Source organism: Triturus cristatus, chromosome 3_2 (assembly GCF_964204655.1).
Source record: "Triturus cristatus chromosome 3_2, aTriCri1.1, whole genome shotgun sequence".
Lineage (NCBI taxonomy): Eukaryota > Metazoa > Chordata > Amphibia > Caudata > Salamandridae > Triturus > Triturus cristatus.
In genome coordinates, this window is record NC_140584.1 from 1,006,938,325 (window position 1) to 1,006,959,139 (window position 20,815).

At 45.5% G+C, this 20,815-nt stretch overlaps 1 protein-coding gene across 1 annotated transcript in view; it reads left to right on the plus strand.

Annotated features, from left to right (window-relative positions):
• The window catches only part of LIG3 (DNA ligase 3), a 245,137-nt gene that overhangs the window by 30,451 nt on the left and 193,871 nt on the right, over positions 1-20,815 (plus strand). The window contains exons 3-6 of the mRNA XM_085649648.1: positions 4,242-4,388; positions 9,548-9,736; positions 13,182-13,333; positions 14,036-14,202. Coding sequence (XP_085505774.1) covers positions 4,242-4,388; positions 9,548-9,736; positions 13,182-13,333; positions 14,036-14,202 — 655 coding nt within the window. The remainder of the gene's footprint in view (positions 1-4,241; positions 4,389-9,547; positions 9,737-13,181; positions 13,334-14,035; positions 14,203-20,815) is intronic.

Sequence of the window (20,815 nt, forward strand, 5' to 3'; positions counted from 1 at the left end):
AGAGTACATAAGCAGCAGTAGCTGGCATGCTGTGCCCACTGGGGATTAATTGTGGACTATTCAACAACAGCACCTACAGGGGTTTACATTAAGGTGGACTACATGTACCATGAGGCTATTGGTGCCGCCGCCCATTCAAGGCGGGACTTGGTTGTATTTAACAGTGTGCTCCACTGACAGTCTGTTGTTTCCCTTCTGCCAAACAGCCTGTGAACAAGGACTCAATGGAGTTTGAAACGCGTCTGGTGATAACTTTGGCAATTTTACTCGAAGTTTGATGGTATGCTGTACCTGCTGCCTTCTGCAATAAAAGGGCTTCAACTCCTCATGTGCGGCTTCTTCATGTGGGCAAATCTTGGTTTTCTATGTTTGCGGCTCGTCCGGCCGCGAAGGAGCCCCGCTGCCTGATACTGGGCGGATCTTAAGCGCTTGCATACTCGAGCGTTTGTGAGAATGAGGAGGTCATTGTTGCAGAGTACATAAGCAGCAGTAGCTGGCATGCTGTGCCCACTGGGGATTAATTGTGGACTATTCAACAACAGCACCCACAGGGGTTTACATTAAGGTGGACTACATGTACCATGAGGCTATTGGTGCCGCCGCCCATTCAAGGCGGGACTTGGTTGTATTTAACAGTGTGCTCCACTGACAGTCTTTTGTTTCCCTTCTGCCAAACAGCCTGTGAACAAGGACTCAATGGAGTTTGAAACGCGTCTGGTGATAACTTTGGCAATTTTACTCAAAGTTTGATGGTATGCTGTACCTGCTGCCTTCTGCAATAAAAGGGCTTCAACTCCTCATGTGCGGCTTCTTCATGTGGGCAAATCTTGGTTTTCTATGTTTGCGGCTCGTCCGGCCGCGAAGGAGCCCCGCTGCCTGATACTGGGCGGATCTTAAGCGCTTGCAATCTCGAGCGTTTGTGAGAATGAGGAGGTCATTGTTGCAGAGTACATAAGCAGCAGTAGCTGGCATGCTGTGCCCACTGGGGATTAATTGTGGACTATTCAACAACAGCACCCACAGGGGTTTACATTAAGGTGGACTACATGTACCATGAGGCTATTGGTGCCGCCGCCCATTCAAGGCGGGACTTGGTTGTATTTAACAGTGTGCTCCACTGACAGTCTGTTGTTTCCCTTCTGCCAAACCGCCTGTGAACAAGGACTCAATGGAGTTTGAAACGCGTCTGGTGATAACTTTGGCAATTTTACTCGAAGTTTGATGGTATGCTGTACCTGCTGCCTTCTGCAATAAAAGGGCTTCAACTCCTCGTGTGGCTTCTTCATGTGGGCAAATCTTGGTTTTCTATGTTTGCGGCTCGTCCGGCCGCGAAGGAGCCCCGCTGCCTGATACTGGGCGGATCTTAAGCGCTTGCAATCTCGAGCGTTTGTGAGAATGAGGAGGTCATTGTTGCAGAGTACATAAGCAGCAGTAGCTGGCATGCTGTGCCCACTGGGGATTAATTGTGGTCTATTCAACAACAGCACCCACAGGGGTTTACATTAAGGTGGACTACATGTACCATGAGGCTATTGGTGCCGCCGCCCATTCAAGGCGGGACTTGGTTGTATTTAACAGTGTGCTCCACTGACAGTCTGTTGTTTCCCTTCTGCCAAACAGCCTGTGAACAAGGACTCAATGGAGTTTGAAACGCGTCTGGTGATAACTTTGGCAATTTTACTCGAAGTTTGATGGTATGCTGTACCTGCTGCCTTCTGCAATAAAAGGGCTTCAACTCCTCATGTGCGGCTTCTTCATGTGGGCAAATCTTGGTTTTCTATGTTTGCGGCTCGTCCGGCCGCGAAGGAGCCCCGCTGCCTGATACTGGGCGGATCTTAAGCGCTTGCAATCTCGAGCGTTTGTGAGAATGAGGAGGTCATTGTTGCAGAGTACATAAGCAGCAGTAGCTGGCATGCTGTGCCCACTGGGGATTAATTGTGGACTATTCAACAACAGCACCCACAGGTGTTTACATTAAGGTGGACTACATGTACCATGAGGCTATTGGTGCCGCCGCCCATTCAAGGCGGGACTTGGTTGTATTTAACAGTGTGCTCCACTGACAGTCTGTTGTTTCCCTTCTGCCAAACAGCCTGTGAACAAGGACTCAATGGAGTTTGAAACGCGTCTGGTGATAACTTTGGCAATTTTACTCGAAGTTTGATGGTATGCTGTACCTGCTGCCTTCTGCAATAAAAGGGCTTCAACTCCTCATGTGCGGCTTCTTCATGTGGGCAAATCTTGGTTTTCTATGTTTGCGGCTCGTCCGGCCGCGAAGGAGCCCCGCTGCCTGATACTGGGCGGATCTTAAGCGCTTGCAATCTCGAGCGTTTGTGAGAATGAGGAGGTCATTGTTGCAGAGTACATAAGCAGCAGTAGCTGGCATGCTGTGCCCACTGGGGATTAATTGTGGACTATTCAACAACAGCACCCACAGGGGTTTACATTAAGGTGGACTACATGTACCATGAGGCTATTGGTGCCGCCGCCCATTCAAGGCGGGACTTGGTAGTATTTAACAGTGTGCTCCACTGACAGTCTGTTGTTTCCCTTCTGCCAAACAGCCTGTGAACAAGGACTCAATGGAGTTTGAAACGCGTCTGGTGATAACTTTGGCAATTTTACTCGAAGTTTGATGGTATGCTGTACCTGCTGCCTTCTGCAATAAAAGGGCTTCAACTCCTCGTGTGGCTTCTTCATGTGGGCAAATCTTGGTTTTCTATGTTTGCGGCTCGTCCGGCCGCGAAGGAGCCCCGCTGCCTGATACTGGGCGGATCTTAAGCGCTTGCAATCTCGAGCGTTTGTGAGAATGAGGAGGTCATTGTTGCAGAGTACATAAGCAGCAGTAGCTGGCATGCTGTGCCCACTGGGGATTAATTGTGGACTATTCAACAACAGCACCCACAGGGGTTTACATTAAGGTGGACTACATGTACCATGAGGCTATTGGTGCCGCCGCCCATTCAAGGCGGGACTTGGTTGTATTTAACAGTGTGCTCCACTGACAGTCTGTTGTTTCCCTTCTGCCAAACAGCCTGTGAACAAGGACTCAATGGAGTTTGAAACGCGTCTGGTGATAACTTTGGCAATTTTACTCGAAGTTTGATGGTATGCTGTACCTGCTGCCTTCTGCAATAAAAGGGCTTCAACTCCTCATGTGCGGCTTCTTCATGTGGGCAAATCTTGGTTTTCTATGTTTGCGGCTCGTCCGGCCGCGAAGGAGCCCCGCTGCCTGATACTGGGCGGATCTTAAGCGCTTGCAATCTCGAGCGTTTGTGAGAATGAGGAGGTCATTGTTGCAGAGTACATAAGCAGCAGTAGCTGGCATGCTGTGCCCACTGGGGATTAATTGTGGACTATTCAACAACAGCACCCACAGGGGTTTACATTAAGGTGGACTACATGTACCATGAGGCTATTGGTGCCGCCGCCCATTCAAGGCGGGACTTGGTTGTATTTAACAGTGTGCTCCACTGACAGTCTGTTGTTTCCCTTCTGCCAAACAGCCTGTGAACAAGGACTCAATGGAGTTTGAAACGCGTCTGGTGATAACTTTGGCAATTTTACTCGAAGTTTGATGGTATGCTGTACCTGCTGCCTTCTGCAATAAAAGGGCTTCAACTCCTCATGTGCGGCTTCTTCATGTGGGCAAATCTTGGTTTTTATATATATATATATATATATATATATATATATATATATACAATGTATATAATCCTTTATGTGTACACTTTGTTTATGCTTTGATGTTCTACATTCACACTACAGGTGGCTCCTGCTTACTTAAAAATGCCTGATACCTAGGAGCCATTTTTAGCCTCAGCTGGCCCTATCTTTATTTCAGCCCTGTGTAAAACATAAAAAATGTTAAGTTTTTTGGAAGCTCGAATTACCATTATGATATTAGTGGAAAGTGTACTTCTGCTGCAGTCTGTGCAGTATCCCTTTGCTAGTGTAAACTTGCACCTTTGCTGCTTATACTTCGATGGCATTGAGTTATGTCATCTTGTGTATGTGTATACATGATGCGTGTCTGCTGCTTGTGCTGTGTCAATAGTGTGTCGATAAGAGAAGCATATAAAAGAGATATATACCTCTCGTTCAGCTGCTACTCTTTTTAAATTTGTATGTTCAAATTCCTCTAGTTCCAGGGTTACCTATCTGAATTTCTTATTAATAATGTTTTACTGCGTTGCTAACAAAGGAGCGAGTTGCTTATATTGATCACTTTCTGCACCCAGAACTTGCAACTAAGGTAGGAGCCACTCCTAAGAAGACACCAACCACAAGCAAAAAATCGCCTGGTGGTCAGACCACACCTATGAAATCACCGGTGACCGCAGCAGTAGCACCCAGTCCCAGTCCGCGGAAATTCCCTGGCTTTGCAGGTGGGTTCAAGACATCTTTTTTTATTTAGTAACTTAATCAATTGAAAATTATGTTACTGTCTGAGTTAAATGATTAGCTTCATACAGGATGACAAAGATTGTGTTTGCCATGACTACTCTTTGTAGTGCAGTGACAAGGTGTCTGGTTTCTAGTTCAGTTTGTCATCGTTGATTTGATCGAAGCCAAGGGATTGGCTCAGACATTACCGGTTGTCACTTGGACCTTGCCTAACAGTCATTTACAGAGTTCCAGGTTTTGTTCGAGCCTATCCATTGCTAATTTTGTGAGCTTAGTTTTGCTATGAATTCAAAGGGTTCGACAGGAGTTAACTCCTATACAAATATGTCCTGCTGAGTTTATTACTTCACCTAAGCAGCAAATGATTCCATGGAAAATCAATGTCCTTGTCATTCTGCTTTAATATGCAGATTACCAGTTGTAACACCATGTTGTGATAGTCAACATTTATTTTCTCAGTTGCACAGTCTTCCTTCTTTGTTTTTTTTTGGTGTGTATGTCTCAATTTTTCATGAGGTGTTGCAGCTTACTCTTAGCTTTTATCTCTTATCTTTTTTATTGGAAGATGAAATGTGAAGTTGATTTATTTGTGCTGTATGTGTGTTCTTCAAATATTTGCAGATATCCTTCAACATTCCTTTTTAGTAGGGACTTGTACACCATACTGTGTAACAAAGTTAAAAAAAGAAACCTCGGAGCAAAACAAATCTCCTCATACTTCACATGAGCATTAAAGCTGTGGTGTTCTCATGCACTTTTCAATGTACAAAATCATCCCAATTTTTGAATGCAGAAGGTTGCAGTTCCAGTGTCAGAGTTAATTCGCTCAAGGCTTGGCTATTTCAATACCTTTTTATCTATGTATTGTACAACACTGGCTCTGGACCCTTCCCAGGATCACTTTTAAGATGCTATGCAGTGTCCACCTGACCCCTTATATGGACATCTCAAAGATTCTTTCAATACTGTCTTACCAGTAAACGTCTAAGCAGACCTTTGTGCTTGTCCAACTCTTTGCTTCTGAACATCCCTGGCTTTCCAAAGGTTAAGTTGGGTGGCAGAGGTTATTGGGTCTCTTCTTGCTCTCTGGAACTTAGAAAGATAGCCCTTCAGACTTTCAGCAGTATCTAAAAACAATTTATTTTCCGTTAATATTTCTAGTAAGTCATGTGCGTAGTGTTGTTCCTTGCTATATTGGCAAGAGGCCTTTTGGCAGTATATTGCACTATAAAAGGTTTGTGATAGATCATCATATTCCACGTTTGTCTGGCAGCTCAGTTGATTTTTTTCCAGCCTAGTCTACATTTGATTGTGTTTCTTTCTAAATTGGGCTGGGACACAAATCTGAGATTGACCCTCTTTCCAAAGGATAAAAGGGGTCTGTTCTCTTCAGACCTAATATGCCATAGGACTTCATGTGCCAACAGCACCATCCCTAACAGTATGTCCACAAGAAACTGTTTTCATTTTCACAGTGCACATTCAGAGGCCCCGTAAACACCAGAAAGTGGCCACTTTGCTGTACATGGCACCTCCTTGTGACTCAACTGATACATTTGTAGCTGTGTAATTAATAAACCTTTCTTTGCTTGGTTCGCCAGATTGCTAGTTATCTTGATAAAATGCCTGTGTATGAGTTCCCATCTGGTTAGCCTGTCTTAGTTGAAGGAATAATTTTTCAAATCTTCCTTGCTAGAGTTTTACAGCCCAGTTTTAGGAGCCTAATGGGTTGTACAGTGAGTAGGATCTATTCATCATTCCACCATTTTGAACCCTCCTTTAATTTAGTTTATTGTGCCCTGTTAAAATTCTTTGTGGAATTTAACTGAGTTATTCTCTGGTGATTTGCTAGTGACCTTCACTTGATTGCCTTTCTCACCTTTTCAGTGGAGATGCTGTGATTTACAGCATGTCTGAAAGAAGCACCATTCCCTCTAGATATTCCCTAAGTTCAGCAGGCATTGCAGTAAACCTTGGGGTGTGTATACAAAACTATCTAGAACATCACGCACAATCCCCAAATCCATTCATGATCTATGAATGAGCACTCAGTATCCCTGACAATCTTGCTGTCCAGCCTTTCCTTTTCCTTGAGTTCTAACTCTAGGGGTCCCCCCCACCCACACCCCTTCAAAAAATCCATAAAATATTGTCCAAGACACTTACTTTAGTACGTTGGATACATTATAAAGGCTTGAATTTATAGAAATGCCACCCTCTCTGCTTTCCAAAACAGGTGTTAAACAAATATTTCCCTTTTCATCATTTTATGATTTTGGTGACGGATTGTGCTGCTTTCACGTGATCTTCTCACAGATTGTCAGTCAGCTGTTCTTGTGCAGGACCCTCTGTCACTAACAAATTAGCTCCTCTGTGGGCATTTCAGCTCGCATTTCTTCTGGTTCCATCACATTAGCATGATTCCTAATAGTTCAGGGCTTGATCCCTGCATATAAGAAAGGCAAGAGCTAACTTCTGGTAAAGGTTTTCTAAAAACCGTGGTGGGCAAAGAGCCCTCAATCTGTGAAATACCTATTGCTGAATTTAGGGGCTATTTTTTTTCATAACCAACTTTTATTGATTTTAAGGGTCGTGCAAGAGTCCATACACAGCTTATTCGCCTACAACCATAAAGGCCGGCAGCGGATGACTACTCATTGCCAGGAGCAAAGGCACATAGAGGAGTACGAGTACAACTACCTGTAACCCATAAACCAGTCCCCATAGAGATATTTACCAGCAGAGTCTCCCGCCTTAGCGGCGTCGTGCCCTCAGTAGGCTTCCCGCCCGGCCAACCCGCTTATACAGTTGTATTATTGTGCAATTAGCCGGAGTGGAATGGACTGCACCCGCCGCACCCTCACGGGTCCCTGTCCCCTTATCATATACATCTCAGGCATCGACTTTATCCAGCATGGAGGACAGGAAAATCATGGCTAACAGTGTATCACAGTTTTGACGGGCCAGCCGGACGGGCAGCGCATAGATAAGTCCTCAATGGCGCCCCAATCGTGCAATGCAACAGTCATAGCTTAATATGGCTAATATCGGCCAGGGTAGGCGCTGTGTAGGCCCAGTAACTTTCATCGATGACATACAGGGTGCTATGTAGTTCAGCCACCAGCAGGCCTTCCACTGTAAGAGAGCAACAAGGGATTGAGCGCTCCACCCTCAATACCCTGCGGCCGTGCCAGGGTAGATAGGCCGCCCCGGTCCCTGTATCAAAGATTGCCAAAGCGGCGACCAACCAACCAGGGGGGCAGAACAAGGGAAAAGGGAGGGGGTTAAACAATACAAAAGGCAACAAGCTTGGCGGGGAGGAAGGGGTGTGTGCTCCACTGTCGTCGTCAAGTGGAGGCTACGGGGTTTAGTCCACTAAAAGCGGGGTCCTCTCTCTTCCAGGAGCGCGGTCGCTAGGGACATATGTTATACACTCTCCACAGGTTACCAGCGCCCCCACCGGGTCTGTGGGATCTATCACATCATCAAAAAGCTTCAAGGCCCGAAGCCGTGGCGGCTGCAGACGAGCATGTTCCAGTCGCCCCAGGTAATCAACCAGAGGCTTCCAGAGCTTCCTAAATTTGGCGTCTCGGAACTGCAGATGTGCCGTGAGGGACTCCACCGCCACCACGTGCCATAGACGGGTAAACCACACGTTTACGGAAGGCTACTCTGATTTCTTCCAATATAGAGCTACTGTTTGTTTTGCAGCACCCAGCATGTGGAGACTAAGGTGTCGATGACGGCCCGTCATGGCTCGCAGGGTTGCTGGTCTAATGCCCAAAAGAACTCCCAGCGGATCCTCCGGAAGGGGGTACCCAAGCACCTTTTTTATATGGCTGAGGACCTCCTTCCAAAAGATTTTCAGAAGAGGGCATGTCCACCAAATATGTGTGAAGTCTCCCTGCGCCTGGGCGCAGCGCCAGCATAGGGGGGATGAGTTGGGAAACATTTTGGGGCTATTTTTTTTAAAGGGCCTCAGAGTTCGTACGTCATTGCTGAATGACTACAAGTGGTGTGAAAGTTGTTCCTGTTTTGGCCTGATGGCAAAATTCTATAAATGCAAGTCATTTGTTAAACTGCTTCTTTTCTTCATGGAGCAGCCAGCGTGGAGTCCTCCGTACATCATAAGAGCACATATGATTCACCTTTTGCTGCAACATATATTTTTGCTGGCTTTAGAACTCTGTGCACTTTACCCTTGCTAACCACGCGTTGAGTGCCTGTGCTCCCTCATTAAACATGATTAAATTGGCTGATTCCTAATTGGCACATTTAACTTGCCCATAAATACCTACTAATAATACCATTAAATGCCACTAGTGGACTGCAGGACCTATTGTGCCATCCGCTACATTGGCAGAGCTAACATGACTTCAGGCCTAACCTGTGTGGTCTGGCTGCTGCAATGTAAACTCTGCAGTATGACCTGTCAAAATAACCGTTTTTGAAAGGAGAAAACCTTCCTTTTAAATATTAGACACCCCTATGTAGGCATTGCAGGACACAGGGAGGGTGCATGGTATTTAAAAGTGCAATATTAAAAAAATTAATGTTATTGTAAGATACTGCTCTGGATTATTATTTGGGGTTGGTGTCTACCCACCTCAAGGAATATTCAAACCCAGAAACAAGTGCTCCGTTCCGCTTATCTTGCTAATGTTTGTGTGGATAAGTTTCTGTACTGTTGCTATAATTTTGTTATTTATGCTTAGTTGGTTCAAAACGAATCCATTAGTAAACATTTTTCTTCGTTCATTGGTAATTTTTTTATTAATATGCTCTAGATTTCAAAAGTTTAATTAGTATATCTTTATGAGTGAATCTTGTGAGAAAATATTTAGCTGTTAAGTTTTAGCTATGTTTTTGTTTGACACTGGATAGCGTATTTGCCATTTCGATGTATGCCAGCTTTTTCTTCCATTGGCCACATCGCTTTCGTTCTTTTTTTTGTTTCTGAACTCACTCCTGTGTTCCATGTGTGCTGTTTGTGCTTCTGCTGAACACCAGTACGCCACGACTGAAGCTGATGTATGAATTGCATACCTACTTAAAAAATATATATAAATCGATGTGCATGTTTTGTGATTTTAGCCATCTTGGACCTCATTGATTGCTAATCTACTCTTTAAATTTTTAGCAAAACCAACAACACCATCTCCAAGCGTCCCCCACAGTAACAGCATGTCTGCGAAGCGCTGCGACCCAAAGCACAAGGACTGCTCATTGCGAGAGTTTCGGAAGCTCTGCACAATGGTTTCTGACAAGCCAAGCTATAATGTCAAGACTCAGATCATCCAGGACTTCCTGCAAAAGGGCACAGGAGGAGGTACCCTACACATTCTGGGGTCTTGGCAAGGGCTGCTGCTAGACGATGGCTGGCTGGTGGACTTGGGAGGGGCACAGGTTTGACATTTGTGGTGGCATAAGTAGGTTTCATTATTCCACTGAATTAGTGTGATGGGGTTAGAGGGTGTGCTCATATCTGTTCACGTTCTTAGGATCCTATCCACTCAGTTCTTTCTTCCTTCGCAAGTGTTAAAATATCAGTCAAAAAGTGCTGGTTTCATACATCCATATGAAAAATTAATACAGAGTTCTGAGCAGTGACGGCTGCAGCCGGACAGTAGCAGTGGAGAGTGCAGGGGCAGTGTTTTAAAAATAGTTTTTAAAAATTCACTTACCTGCCTGCCGCCGCCTCCCCTTCCGCCCTCTCCTACTCGGAGAACCGGAAGCTTGAAGCACCGAGGCTCTTCTAAACCAATCACAACGCTGCTGTCACCATTACAGCAGCGTCCTGATTGGTCTGAGCACCGTGGTTCAGTGCTCAGACAGGCACTGGGAGCCCGGCCATGTTCTCCACCCTGGTTGTGCATTACAGCCCGGTGGAGAACATGCTATGCGCGCATTACTGTTTGGCCAGCCAAACTGCCATGCGCACTTAGAAAGTGCCCCAACCGCTCCTCCCGCTGCTCTGTAAGCAGGCCAGCCACGCAGAACTACCTCCGCACGGAAATATAAAATAATAATAACATTGTGTTATTATCATTTTATTTTTCCTTTTTTGCAGTGCTGAAAAGCAGTGTGGTGACGCTCTTCCGCCTTAGCAGAGGAGCAGCCCCTGGTTCTGTGTAAGTTATGTCTGTTTTCATTAACAATTTATCACATACGCACACACCTGTGAGAAGCATTCTTATTTAAATAACGCAAGATCAACCTAGAAGTTAAAGCTTGCATGGTTCTAAACTTAAGTCTGTCCGGTTTCAAGCAGATGTTAGCAGTGACTACATAACACTAGGCTCTTCTACCAGGATCTGAACTTATGACTTGCAGATTACACAAGAATCTCTGCATCAGATGCATGAAACCACTGGAAAATCTTGCAATTGGACTAGTCCATAACATGCAGATTGTACATAGGGTTCTTCAGTAGGCACTTTGACCCTCCAAGCTAGTATATGACGTTTCGAAACTGTGATCAGGAGAATAAACACAGATGTCTAGAGTAAGGCCAGATGTCCTAACACATTTCTTGTCCAAACCCTGCGATTTGGCGTAGAGAAAATGTAGCTTTCAAATGTACTGAGCGTGAATGAATGAACCCTTAAACCCATTTAGAGATTAAATAATGTTACCGAATAGTTAAATGGGTTCAGGAAATCATAAGGAATCGCTATGTGGAAGGGGTGCGTTTACGGCATCAGTTCAAAATAGCGATTCCTTATGGTATGTATTAATGTTTCGCAACTAAAATGTGGTTGCAGAACATTAATATTTTGCCAACGCCTCAAAGGAGGTGGTAACTCATTCCCAAACGGGAAGAGGTCCGAAGGGGACCCCTTCACTTTATGAATAGTAAAAAAAAAACACTTTTACAAACGTTTTCCTTGTAAGCACATCCAGTTTTCCTTTAGGGAAAACAAGCTGCATTAAAGAAAAAAAATTGCTTCAGTTAAAAAAAATCACAGACGTGGTAGTCTCCTGACCTCCGAAGGTGACCATCCCTGTGATGGCAGTGAATCGTAATGGGTTGTAATCTGCGACCTAACTCATTAATATTCATGAGAAAGATTGAACTGCGACCCACTGCGATTCGGTATTTTGTGAACTGACCTATTAATTAGTACATACGTTGGTTTGCAGAATACCATTGGATTCGTTCAAAGTCGGTTTGCACATTGTGCCCACTTTTAGCAAATCCAATTTACGTATATCTAGCCCCAAAAGTGGATTAATGACCAGTATTTTGCTATAACAATTAACCTCTGTTATCTTAAACTGCATTCTGTTTGTAAAGTAAGCCATAACATTTCACCTGTAGCATTTTCTATTATTTATGTTTCTAATAACATATAAATGCTTCCAGCCAATAAACTGTCAATGAATTCACCCTTAATGACTCTTCTTGCCATCCTGCACCCAATCTCTAACTTGCCGGTTCCCTCCTGGAAAAAAGTTTTTCCTCCACATTTTGAACACTGGATTGCCTTGACATCAGGTGACAGTTAATGCCCAAGCCAGGCATGCCTCGTCGCTCTGCATTGACCTGCTCACTGTCTAGTCCATGCAGAGCAACAATGCACTGCCTGCCACCTCTCGCCCATATGCAGGTATACAGCAGAAAACTGCAGGAAAGAACTGGGGCAGGCAGTAACTAGCTCTCCATTCTCCTACTCCTTCCTGTTGTAGAAAACTGTCTGCTGCAGGCAGTCCAAGCACATCCTTTTGCTACAGCTCGCCAATGTGTGTGATTACCTTCCAACTGCAGAAGGCATGGAACTGCTGCCTTATGTGACTGCAAAACCTACAATTTGCATAATTGGTGTGACAACATAGATTCTATCCCAAGCCGTACTGTCTACTCTGGCTGAAGAACAAATGCTGTGAGTGGTATGGAATATAAATAATACTCATTAAAACAAAAACAAGCAGTTTCAAGCTTTTTATGTGTAAATTGCAATTTGAGATTACTTATCAGTAAGGCCACTTGTTTTTTGAGGGGAACAACCTTTACAACGCAACTTTTACAACGCACTACCGTTACAACGAAACTGTTACAACGCGAGTGCATTGACAACGCAGGACATTACAACGCAAGTCTTTACATCGACTTGCACTAGATGGCGTGCTAACATTAAAAATAGTGTAGTTTACTATCCCAACACCTTCCCTACTGTTACGTGGACTGGAGTTGGAATAGTAAATTACACTTTTTTAATGTTAGCACGCCATCTAGTGCAAGTCGATGTAAAGACTTGCGTTGTAATGTCCTGCGTTGTCAATGCACTCGCTTTGTGAAACTTTCGTTGTAACAGCATGCGTTGTAACAGCATGCGTTGTAACAGCATGCGTTGTAACGTCATACATCCGTTTTTTGATGCCTTGAAAAGAAAGGAACCCATCTACTTTTATAATTCACCGTCAACCTAATTTTATGTTCTTGAATACAATTGATTTCCCGAACTATTCACATCTTGTGGAGAAGCCTGTCTTGTAGGCATTGATGCCTGTTATGAAGCTAGTCTTTTTTTTTTTTTTGCATCGTAGTTTTTGGTTTCTATTTGTCCACAAAAAACATGCTAATGTTTTAACTACCTTGACATGTGTAACCTAGATGTAAATTTGTATTGACGTCAATTTCTATGTGATGTTGGTCCAACTTTTTATTCATAAGCGATGATATGGGGCTAACAAGCCACGTTTTTTAATAACATCAATCTGTCTTTCCTTTAATTGTGATTTTAAAAGGCATTTTCCCTTCTCTTTTGGTGCAGATGGTTTTCATGGTGATGTTTACCTGACGGTCAAGTTGCTGTTGCCAGGTGTGATTAAGAGTGTCTATAACCTAAATGACAAGCAAATTGTGAAACTTTTCAGCCGCATTTTCAGTTGCAGTCAAGAGGACATGGTACGGGACCTGGAGCAGGTGAGGGGATGCTGATGACGCGCTTTCTTTTATGTCAGTTTGCCTGATTAGCACATAGTGAGTGGCTTGTAGTCAGTGGAGGGAGACCACCACCTTTCTTATAATTTGGAACCTAAACTAGAGAAGGGCGGGTAAGAACTATTCATTATTTTCAATATCACAAGAGAACCTGTTGGGACATGTACTGATAGAATTTCCACATTTTCTTGAATATGCACAGAAAAAACTATGCTCTGCTCAAGCGAGGGCAGGGCATCATCTTAATTTATATAACCCTAGTGAAGAGCCACAGCAATACAGTGGGGTATTACTCTAAAGTATGAAAGGGTGCTGTGGGATATAATCTCGAACTGCACCCAAAGCTGTTCATGTTTGGTGAGGGAGGAAGAGCAAGTACGGGAAGGCAGCATGTGTAGGTCTGCTTGCATGTCTGAATTGCCTGGTGCTGATGTTTGCAAATGTAAAGCGAAACGGGTAATGGAAAGGATATGCTTGTTTTTACTTTTAAAAAGATTGTCTATAAAACCTTATTTCTGCATTTACGTCAGACTAGTCATGCCATTCAATTGAATACAAGATTGTTCAATCGTGAAGTGTGGATTAAGTAGAACCTACTTAAGTTAGCGCAGTGCCTTACTCATTGCACCACTTTTAGGACTGGATCACCTAATTCTTTCTTTTCCCTTTTTTGGGTGAGTGAAGGGGGATGTGTCAGAGACCGTGCGTATCTTTTTTGATGAAAGCAAATCTTTCCCGCCGGCAGCCAAAAGTGTTCTCACCATCCAGGAGGTGGATGACTTCTTGATGAAGCTATCTAAACTAACAAAGGAGGAGGAGCAGCAGAGGGCACTGGAGGATATTGCCTGCAGGTGAGCAGGTTCTGTCCCAAATGTAGTGTTTGTACTATTTTTGGTTGCATTGTCTACATGATGGGTGGGAAAGGCATCACTTAATCTGTCTTTCTATCTTGCTCATGCCCTCTCTTTCTCCACGGCACACGTATCTACACTCTCATTCTCCTCGGCATGTATGGGTTCATTCCTTTACATAAAACCGATAACCCCTTTGTGTTACCTCTGATCTATTTTATTCCCAATTTATCAAAACTCTTATCCTCTCTTCATTGCTCTTTCTCGACTATTCAACCATTTTCAGATTTTAAATGACAGGGTGACCTGCAACAATACATCAGTCAATAAAAGCACTGCACCAAGAAAGCATGGCTAAGTAGGATAAAGTGGCAAACAAGGCGGCACTACTGATAATGTTCCATACCCCGCCCTGCGTTCGAATGGCATTCTTTCAGCTAAAAGCGGTCCCGCATGCACAAATTGAACCAAATAATAACTCCTTGTGAATACCCGTCCACCCCCGTTCCACCCTCACCCCCATTGCTTCCAATCATATACCGAAATGGCGCATTGGGATAAGCTCTCATAAAGGACAACGAGCAATGCCACAAAGTCAAGCAATTGTAAATAAACGTGGCTAGTCAAGGAACAGAGCCTGGATTATGTGCGTCCCTTCCCCTCCGTCCCAATAATTTCCAGCATGTCAGATTCATCTGGGGAGTCTAGCAGTATTTGCGTCATAGCTCCCCAGACCAACATGGCTTCAGCAGCCCTCTCGCCCCTGGGTTTTTTCTCATAAGTGCCTCTTCAGCACCAGCCTATTCACTAAGGCCCTAATTCCAAGCCTCTACTTTTGGGGGTCTGTGGCTAATCCAATGGATCACTAATCTCTGCTTTGCCACAATGAGCTCCAGCTGTGCCTACCTCTTACCTAGTGTTTTTTTAGGGTTATCGGGGGGGGGAGGGGGTACCCTAGCAGGAAACTAAGCATTCGTCTGGGGACGTCCTAGCCAGTAACCTGTTTAATACCCCTTCTCTCACACTTTGCCTCTACCCACCATGTTTCAGTCGCCATTTTACTACCACTTTAAAAGAGAAAAAAAGAATCCATTTCATCACTGTTCGAGGCATATGAGCTGCAGATTACACACTATGCATAGATCGCCATCTAGTGTTGGGTCTGGATGTTTGCACTTGTTTTTGTCCTGGAAAGTCTTTGGAAGTCACGAGGTAGGTGACTCCTCCTTAGGATGATGGTGCGCATGGGCATCGGCTCCATCTTCAGATTGTTTTTTTCCGCATCGGGTTCGGATGTGTTTCTCGCGCTCCAGTTCGGAACCGTTACCGATTCCTGTTTCGACGCGCAATCCTTCACCCTTTCGACGGTAGTGTCTCGATCGCGAACCCTAATCGGCATGCATCTCTACAAGTCCTTGGCTCCGGTCGTCGAAGAAGGCCTTCGGGCCGACCTGAGTCTTGGCATCTGGCTCATGGAAAGGACGCCTTTCAAAAAGTGTCCTTGATGTGGGTCGAAGTTTCCCCACACCATTCTGCATGAGGTGTGTAACCTCTGCCTCTCTCCCGAGCACGAGGCCAGAGACTGTCCGGCTTGTTCCTCTTTCCACTCGAAGAAGACCATCTGGGATCGACGAGCTGGAAGGACCATGGCTCGCTCGTCCAGTTCGATCCCTGACGACATCTTCCAAGAGGGCGTCGATGTGCCAGAGGAGCGGGTCGAAGAAGGCCTCTGAAGCTGATGACTCTGACGTTGAAGAAGTGACTCCAGCTCAACGGGTCACAAGTAGAGACGTCGACACCGACCCACTCCCTACAACAACAAAGGCTTCGGTCACACCTTCACCTTCGGGCTCAGGTGCACACCGACACACTGCTTCCCATGCCCCGCCTTTGGGCCCGGCAAAGAAGCCTACCAAGCCTTCCGGCGACTCGGGCTCGAGTCTGCCTGCCACCGGCGCCCAAACCCAATCATCGGCACCAACGAAGAAGCCGCACCCATCCTCGGGGCTGACCGCTACTTCCACCCCGAAGCCCTCTGCACCGAAGACACCGGCCCGTGACTCCCCGGCACCAAAAAAACACTCAAAGCCGACGAAGAAGCCACTCCCCAAAAGTTCGTACTCACACTTGGAGTTGAAGAAACCATCGACACCGAAAAAGCACACAGAGACTGGTAAACCACACGGCTCGAAGCCCAAAACCTCTCCGGAGCCGGCGCCGAAAAAGCCCTCGATGTCGACACCGAACACCCAACCTTCTTCAGAAGAGCTGTTTCGACTAGACCCTCAACAAAAAACTCGCAAAAGACCCTAAAACTGGTCAATTAACAGTTCCAGATAAAGACCACTAGACATGCCTGCATCAGCTCCACATACCGATTAGAATCCCTTCTCCACCTCCCCCTCCACCTCCACCTCCCCAACCTCGTTCTTCTACTCCATCCCCTACACCAGTAGACAAGACGACACATATGATGACACAGGAGACTGTGACAACGACCTGCCACTAGATGACCCCAGTCCACCAGGTTCCCCTGACCCCTGGGATGACTATAATACGCCTAATGTCCCTAATTTCCCGCAAGAGGACATCTACCCCTCTAGGCCTTCCCCACCAGAAGACACCATGGGCTTTAATCAGCTGATACACCGGGCTGCCCAGTACCATGGGGTCGACCTGCATAAAGAACTGGTCGAAGAGGATTTTTTAATGGACACTTTCGACACCACCCAAAGGTCCACATCCACTTTACCCATGCTCAAAAGGGTTATTAAACATGCTACAGAAGTATTTAAGGACCCTGTCAGGGCTTGAGTCATCAATCCTAGAATTCAGAAAAAATACAAAGCTGCCCCTACAGACCTAGCTTACATTAAGGGCCCTGTTCCATTAGACTCTATGGTGGTCTCAAATACTAGAGAAAGGGCTAAGTCGCAGACATCAGGTGATGCAGCTCCGCCTGACAAAGAGTCTAAACTCCTGGACGCCTCTGGCAAAAGAACAGCGTCACAGGCAGCTAACATTTGGCGCGTCGCAAACACTCAGGCCCTGATAGCCAGATACAATAGGGCTCACTATCATGAGTTGGAGTCCCTACTCCAATACCTCCCGGACAAATACAAACATAAGGCCAACGACCTAGTACAAGAAGGTAAAATTATCACCAACACCTACATCCGGTGCACTCTCGATGTGGCAGATACGGCATCCAGAGCAGTAAACACAAGCGTCTTTCTCCGCAGGCATGCATGGCTACGCATTTCCGGTTTTAAACCCGAAGTGCAAAGCTCTATCCTCAACCAACCATTCGACCAACAACACCTTTTTGGCCCTAATGTCGATGCATCCCTTGAGAAGATGAAAAAGGACACAGATACAGCCAAATCAATGGGAGTCTTGCAATCGCAAGCTCCCAGACGTTCTTTTCGTCGCTCATCCTACAAGGGCAACTCCAGGTGATACTCGTCTGATACCCAATCCACCTTCACCAGAGGTTATCAGAGAGGTGGATACAGAGGCAACAATAACAAGGGCAGAGGCAAGACTAACAACGCCTCCACCCCTGTCCAATGACTTCCCTCCGCTTCCCCCGGACCATTCCACTCCTGTCGGGGGAAGACTACAACAGTTCCTTCCTGTCTGGACTAACATCACCACAGACAGGTGGGAGTGACAAATAGTTCAATCAGGTTACTGTCTCGAACTTACCTCTACCCCCCCAAACATTCCACCCAAACAGCGTCCAATGTCAGCAGAACATTTGTCACTACTGAAACAAGAGATAATTTCCTTACTACAAAAAAGTGCAATAGAACTAGTTTCCCTACATCAACAAAACACTGGAGTTTACACCCTGTATTTTTTCATACCAAGGAAAGACGGCTCTCTGAGACCTATTCTAGACCTCAGGCCACTAAACCTATACATACAGTCAGACCACTTCCACATGGTCACACTTCAGCAAGTCCTCTCTCTACTTTCACAGGGCGACTTCCTAGCTACCTTAGATCTCAAGGACGCCTATTTCCATATTCCCATTCATGTAGCTCACAGAAAATATCTCAGGTTTGTAGTGGACAGGCAGCACTATGAATTCAAAGTACTCCCTTTCGGAGTCACAACAGCACCACGGGTATTCACAAAGTGCCTAGCAGTAGTCGCAGCCCATCTAAGGAGACCACACATTCACGTCTTCCCATACCTCGACGACTGGCTCATAAAAGCCAGCTCGCACAACCAGTGTGTTCATCACACTCACGCGACTATCCAATTACTCCACAACATGGGGTTCACAATAAACCACACCAAGTCTCATCTGCAACCCCCTCACACGCAACAGTACCTCGGCGCCACAATAGACGCCTCAAAAGCGCTAGCCTATCCCAGTCCAGCCAGGATAGCAAGCATTCTCGCTCTCCTACCCAAATTTCAGCCGCATCACTCTCTTCCGGCTCGGGTGTTCATGCAGCTCATAGGGATGATGGCCTCTTGCATATTCATAGTGCCTCACGCAAGACTCCAGATGCGTCCCATACAAGAGTGCTTAGCACGCCAATGGAACCAGGCTCAAGGTCAGCTAACATATCTGGTGTTGATAGACGGTCGCACTCATCGCTCTCTGCAGTGGTGGAACACCAAAAACCTTTCCAAAGTACGTCCGTTCCTAGAACCAGTTCCTCAAATTGTCATGACAGCGGACGCATCGCTCTCCGGCTGGGGAGCTCACCTATTACATCACACCATGCAAGGCAGGTGGACATCTCAACAAAAGTTATTCCACATCAATCACCTGGAATTACTGGCCATATTCCTAGCCTTAAAAGCATTTCAAAAACAAATATCATGCAAGACTGTCCTAGTCCGCACGGACGACATGACAGCCATGTACTACATACAGAAACAAGGCGGGACACAATCTTTGCAGCTCTCTCAGCTAGCACAGACCATATGGAGAGGGGCTATATCTCAGAACATTTTTCTCCTAGCCCAACATGTCCCAGGAGTCCAAAACACCATAGCCGATCTGTTAAGCCGTCAAACGCAACAGATCCACGAGTGGGAACTCCATCCACAAGCTCTTCAACCATTCTTTCAAATGTGGGGGCAACCACAGGTAGACCTCTTCGCCACCCACGAAAACGCCAAATGCCCAAGCTTCGCCGCCAGATACCCACACCCATTGTCCCAAGGCAATGCGATATGGATGAACTGGTCAGGCAGATTTGCGTATGCCTTTCCGCCTCTCCCACTCATACCACTGATGGTGCGCAAACTACGGCAACACTCACTGACTCTCATTCTAGTTGCTCCAACTTGGGCCAGACAACCGTGGTACACCACATTGCTGGAACTGTCAGTAGTTCTGCACCAAAGATTACACCTCTCACCACGCCTCTTAACCCAGAACCGTGGAGAGATCAGACACCTGGACCCAACTCAGCTGAACCTTGCGATCTGGCTCCTGAAATCTTAGAATTCGGTTACCTTAACCTTCCTCCTGATTGTATGAACGTCATTAAGGAGGCTAGACGCCCTACCACTAGAGCCTGCTACGCAGCCAAGTGGAAACGATTTATGATATATTGTCATAACAATAACATCAATCCCCTAGATGTGTCTATCTGCTGCCATAGCGGCATATCTACAAAATAGGCAACATTTATCACTATTTAGGGTACCTGCCTTCAAAGCCTTTATGGAAGGACTCAAAAGGATAATTCCTCCCAGAGTTCTACCCTCACCTGTGTGGAATTTAAATATCGTTCTCACAAGACTAATGGGACCTCCCTTTGAACCTCTACATAAATATGAGCTACAATTTTTAACCTGGAATGTTACTTTCCTAGTGGCCATAAGTTCTCTAAGAAGAGTTAGTGAGCTACAAGCACTAACTATTCAGGAACCATTCTTACAAATCCATCACAATAAGGTTGTTCTCCGAACTAATCCTAAATGCCTCCCTAAAGTCATTTCTCCCTTCCACCTTAATCAATCTGTGGAGTTGCCCGTATTCTTCTCGCAACCACACACAGTCGCAGAAAGAGTTCTTCATACTTTAGATGTTAAAAGGGAATTGCTCTATTACATTGAGAGAACACACCCTTTTTGGAAAACTAAACAACTTTTCGTTTCTTTCTCACCACCACACAAAGGCAATCCCATATCGAAGGCCGGGATAGCCAGATGGATTGTTAAATGCATACAAATTTGCCACCACAAAGCAAAACATAGTTTTTTTTTTTTTAAATTGGTTTTAAATTTCTTTTTATTAAACTGTTCGACCAATCCATGACACAATATATACAAGCAGGCTGTTTCGTCCATCACCGAGACCATTCACCTTCTGCAAGATAAATCACAAGTGATACATTAGTCAATTTAAGGGGTATCTAGAGTTTCTGAGTCCACCTGTCAGCTTGGCAGGAGACAGATGTCACCTCTATAATGATTCCACGCTCCCCACACCTTATTCCATTTCCCAGGGCATCCCCTCGCTATGAACACTGACTTTTCTCTGTACATGCACCAGTCTAGATCTTCCTTCCACTTCCCCAATTGGGGCGAATGACTGGCCCCCCACAGCTGTACGATGTTACGTTTCGCAATCATGTAT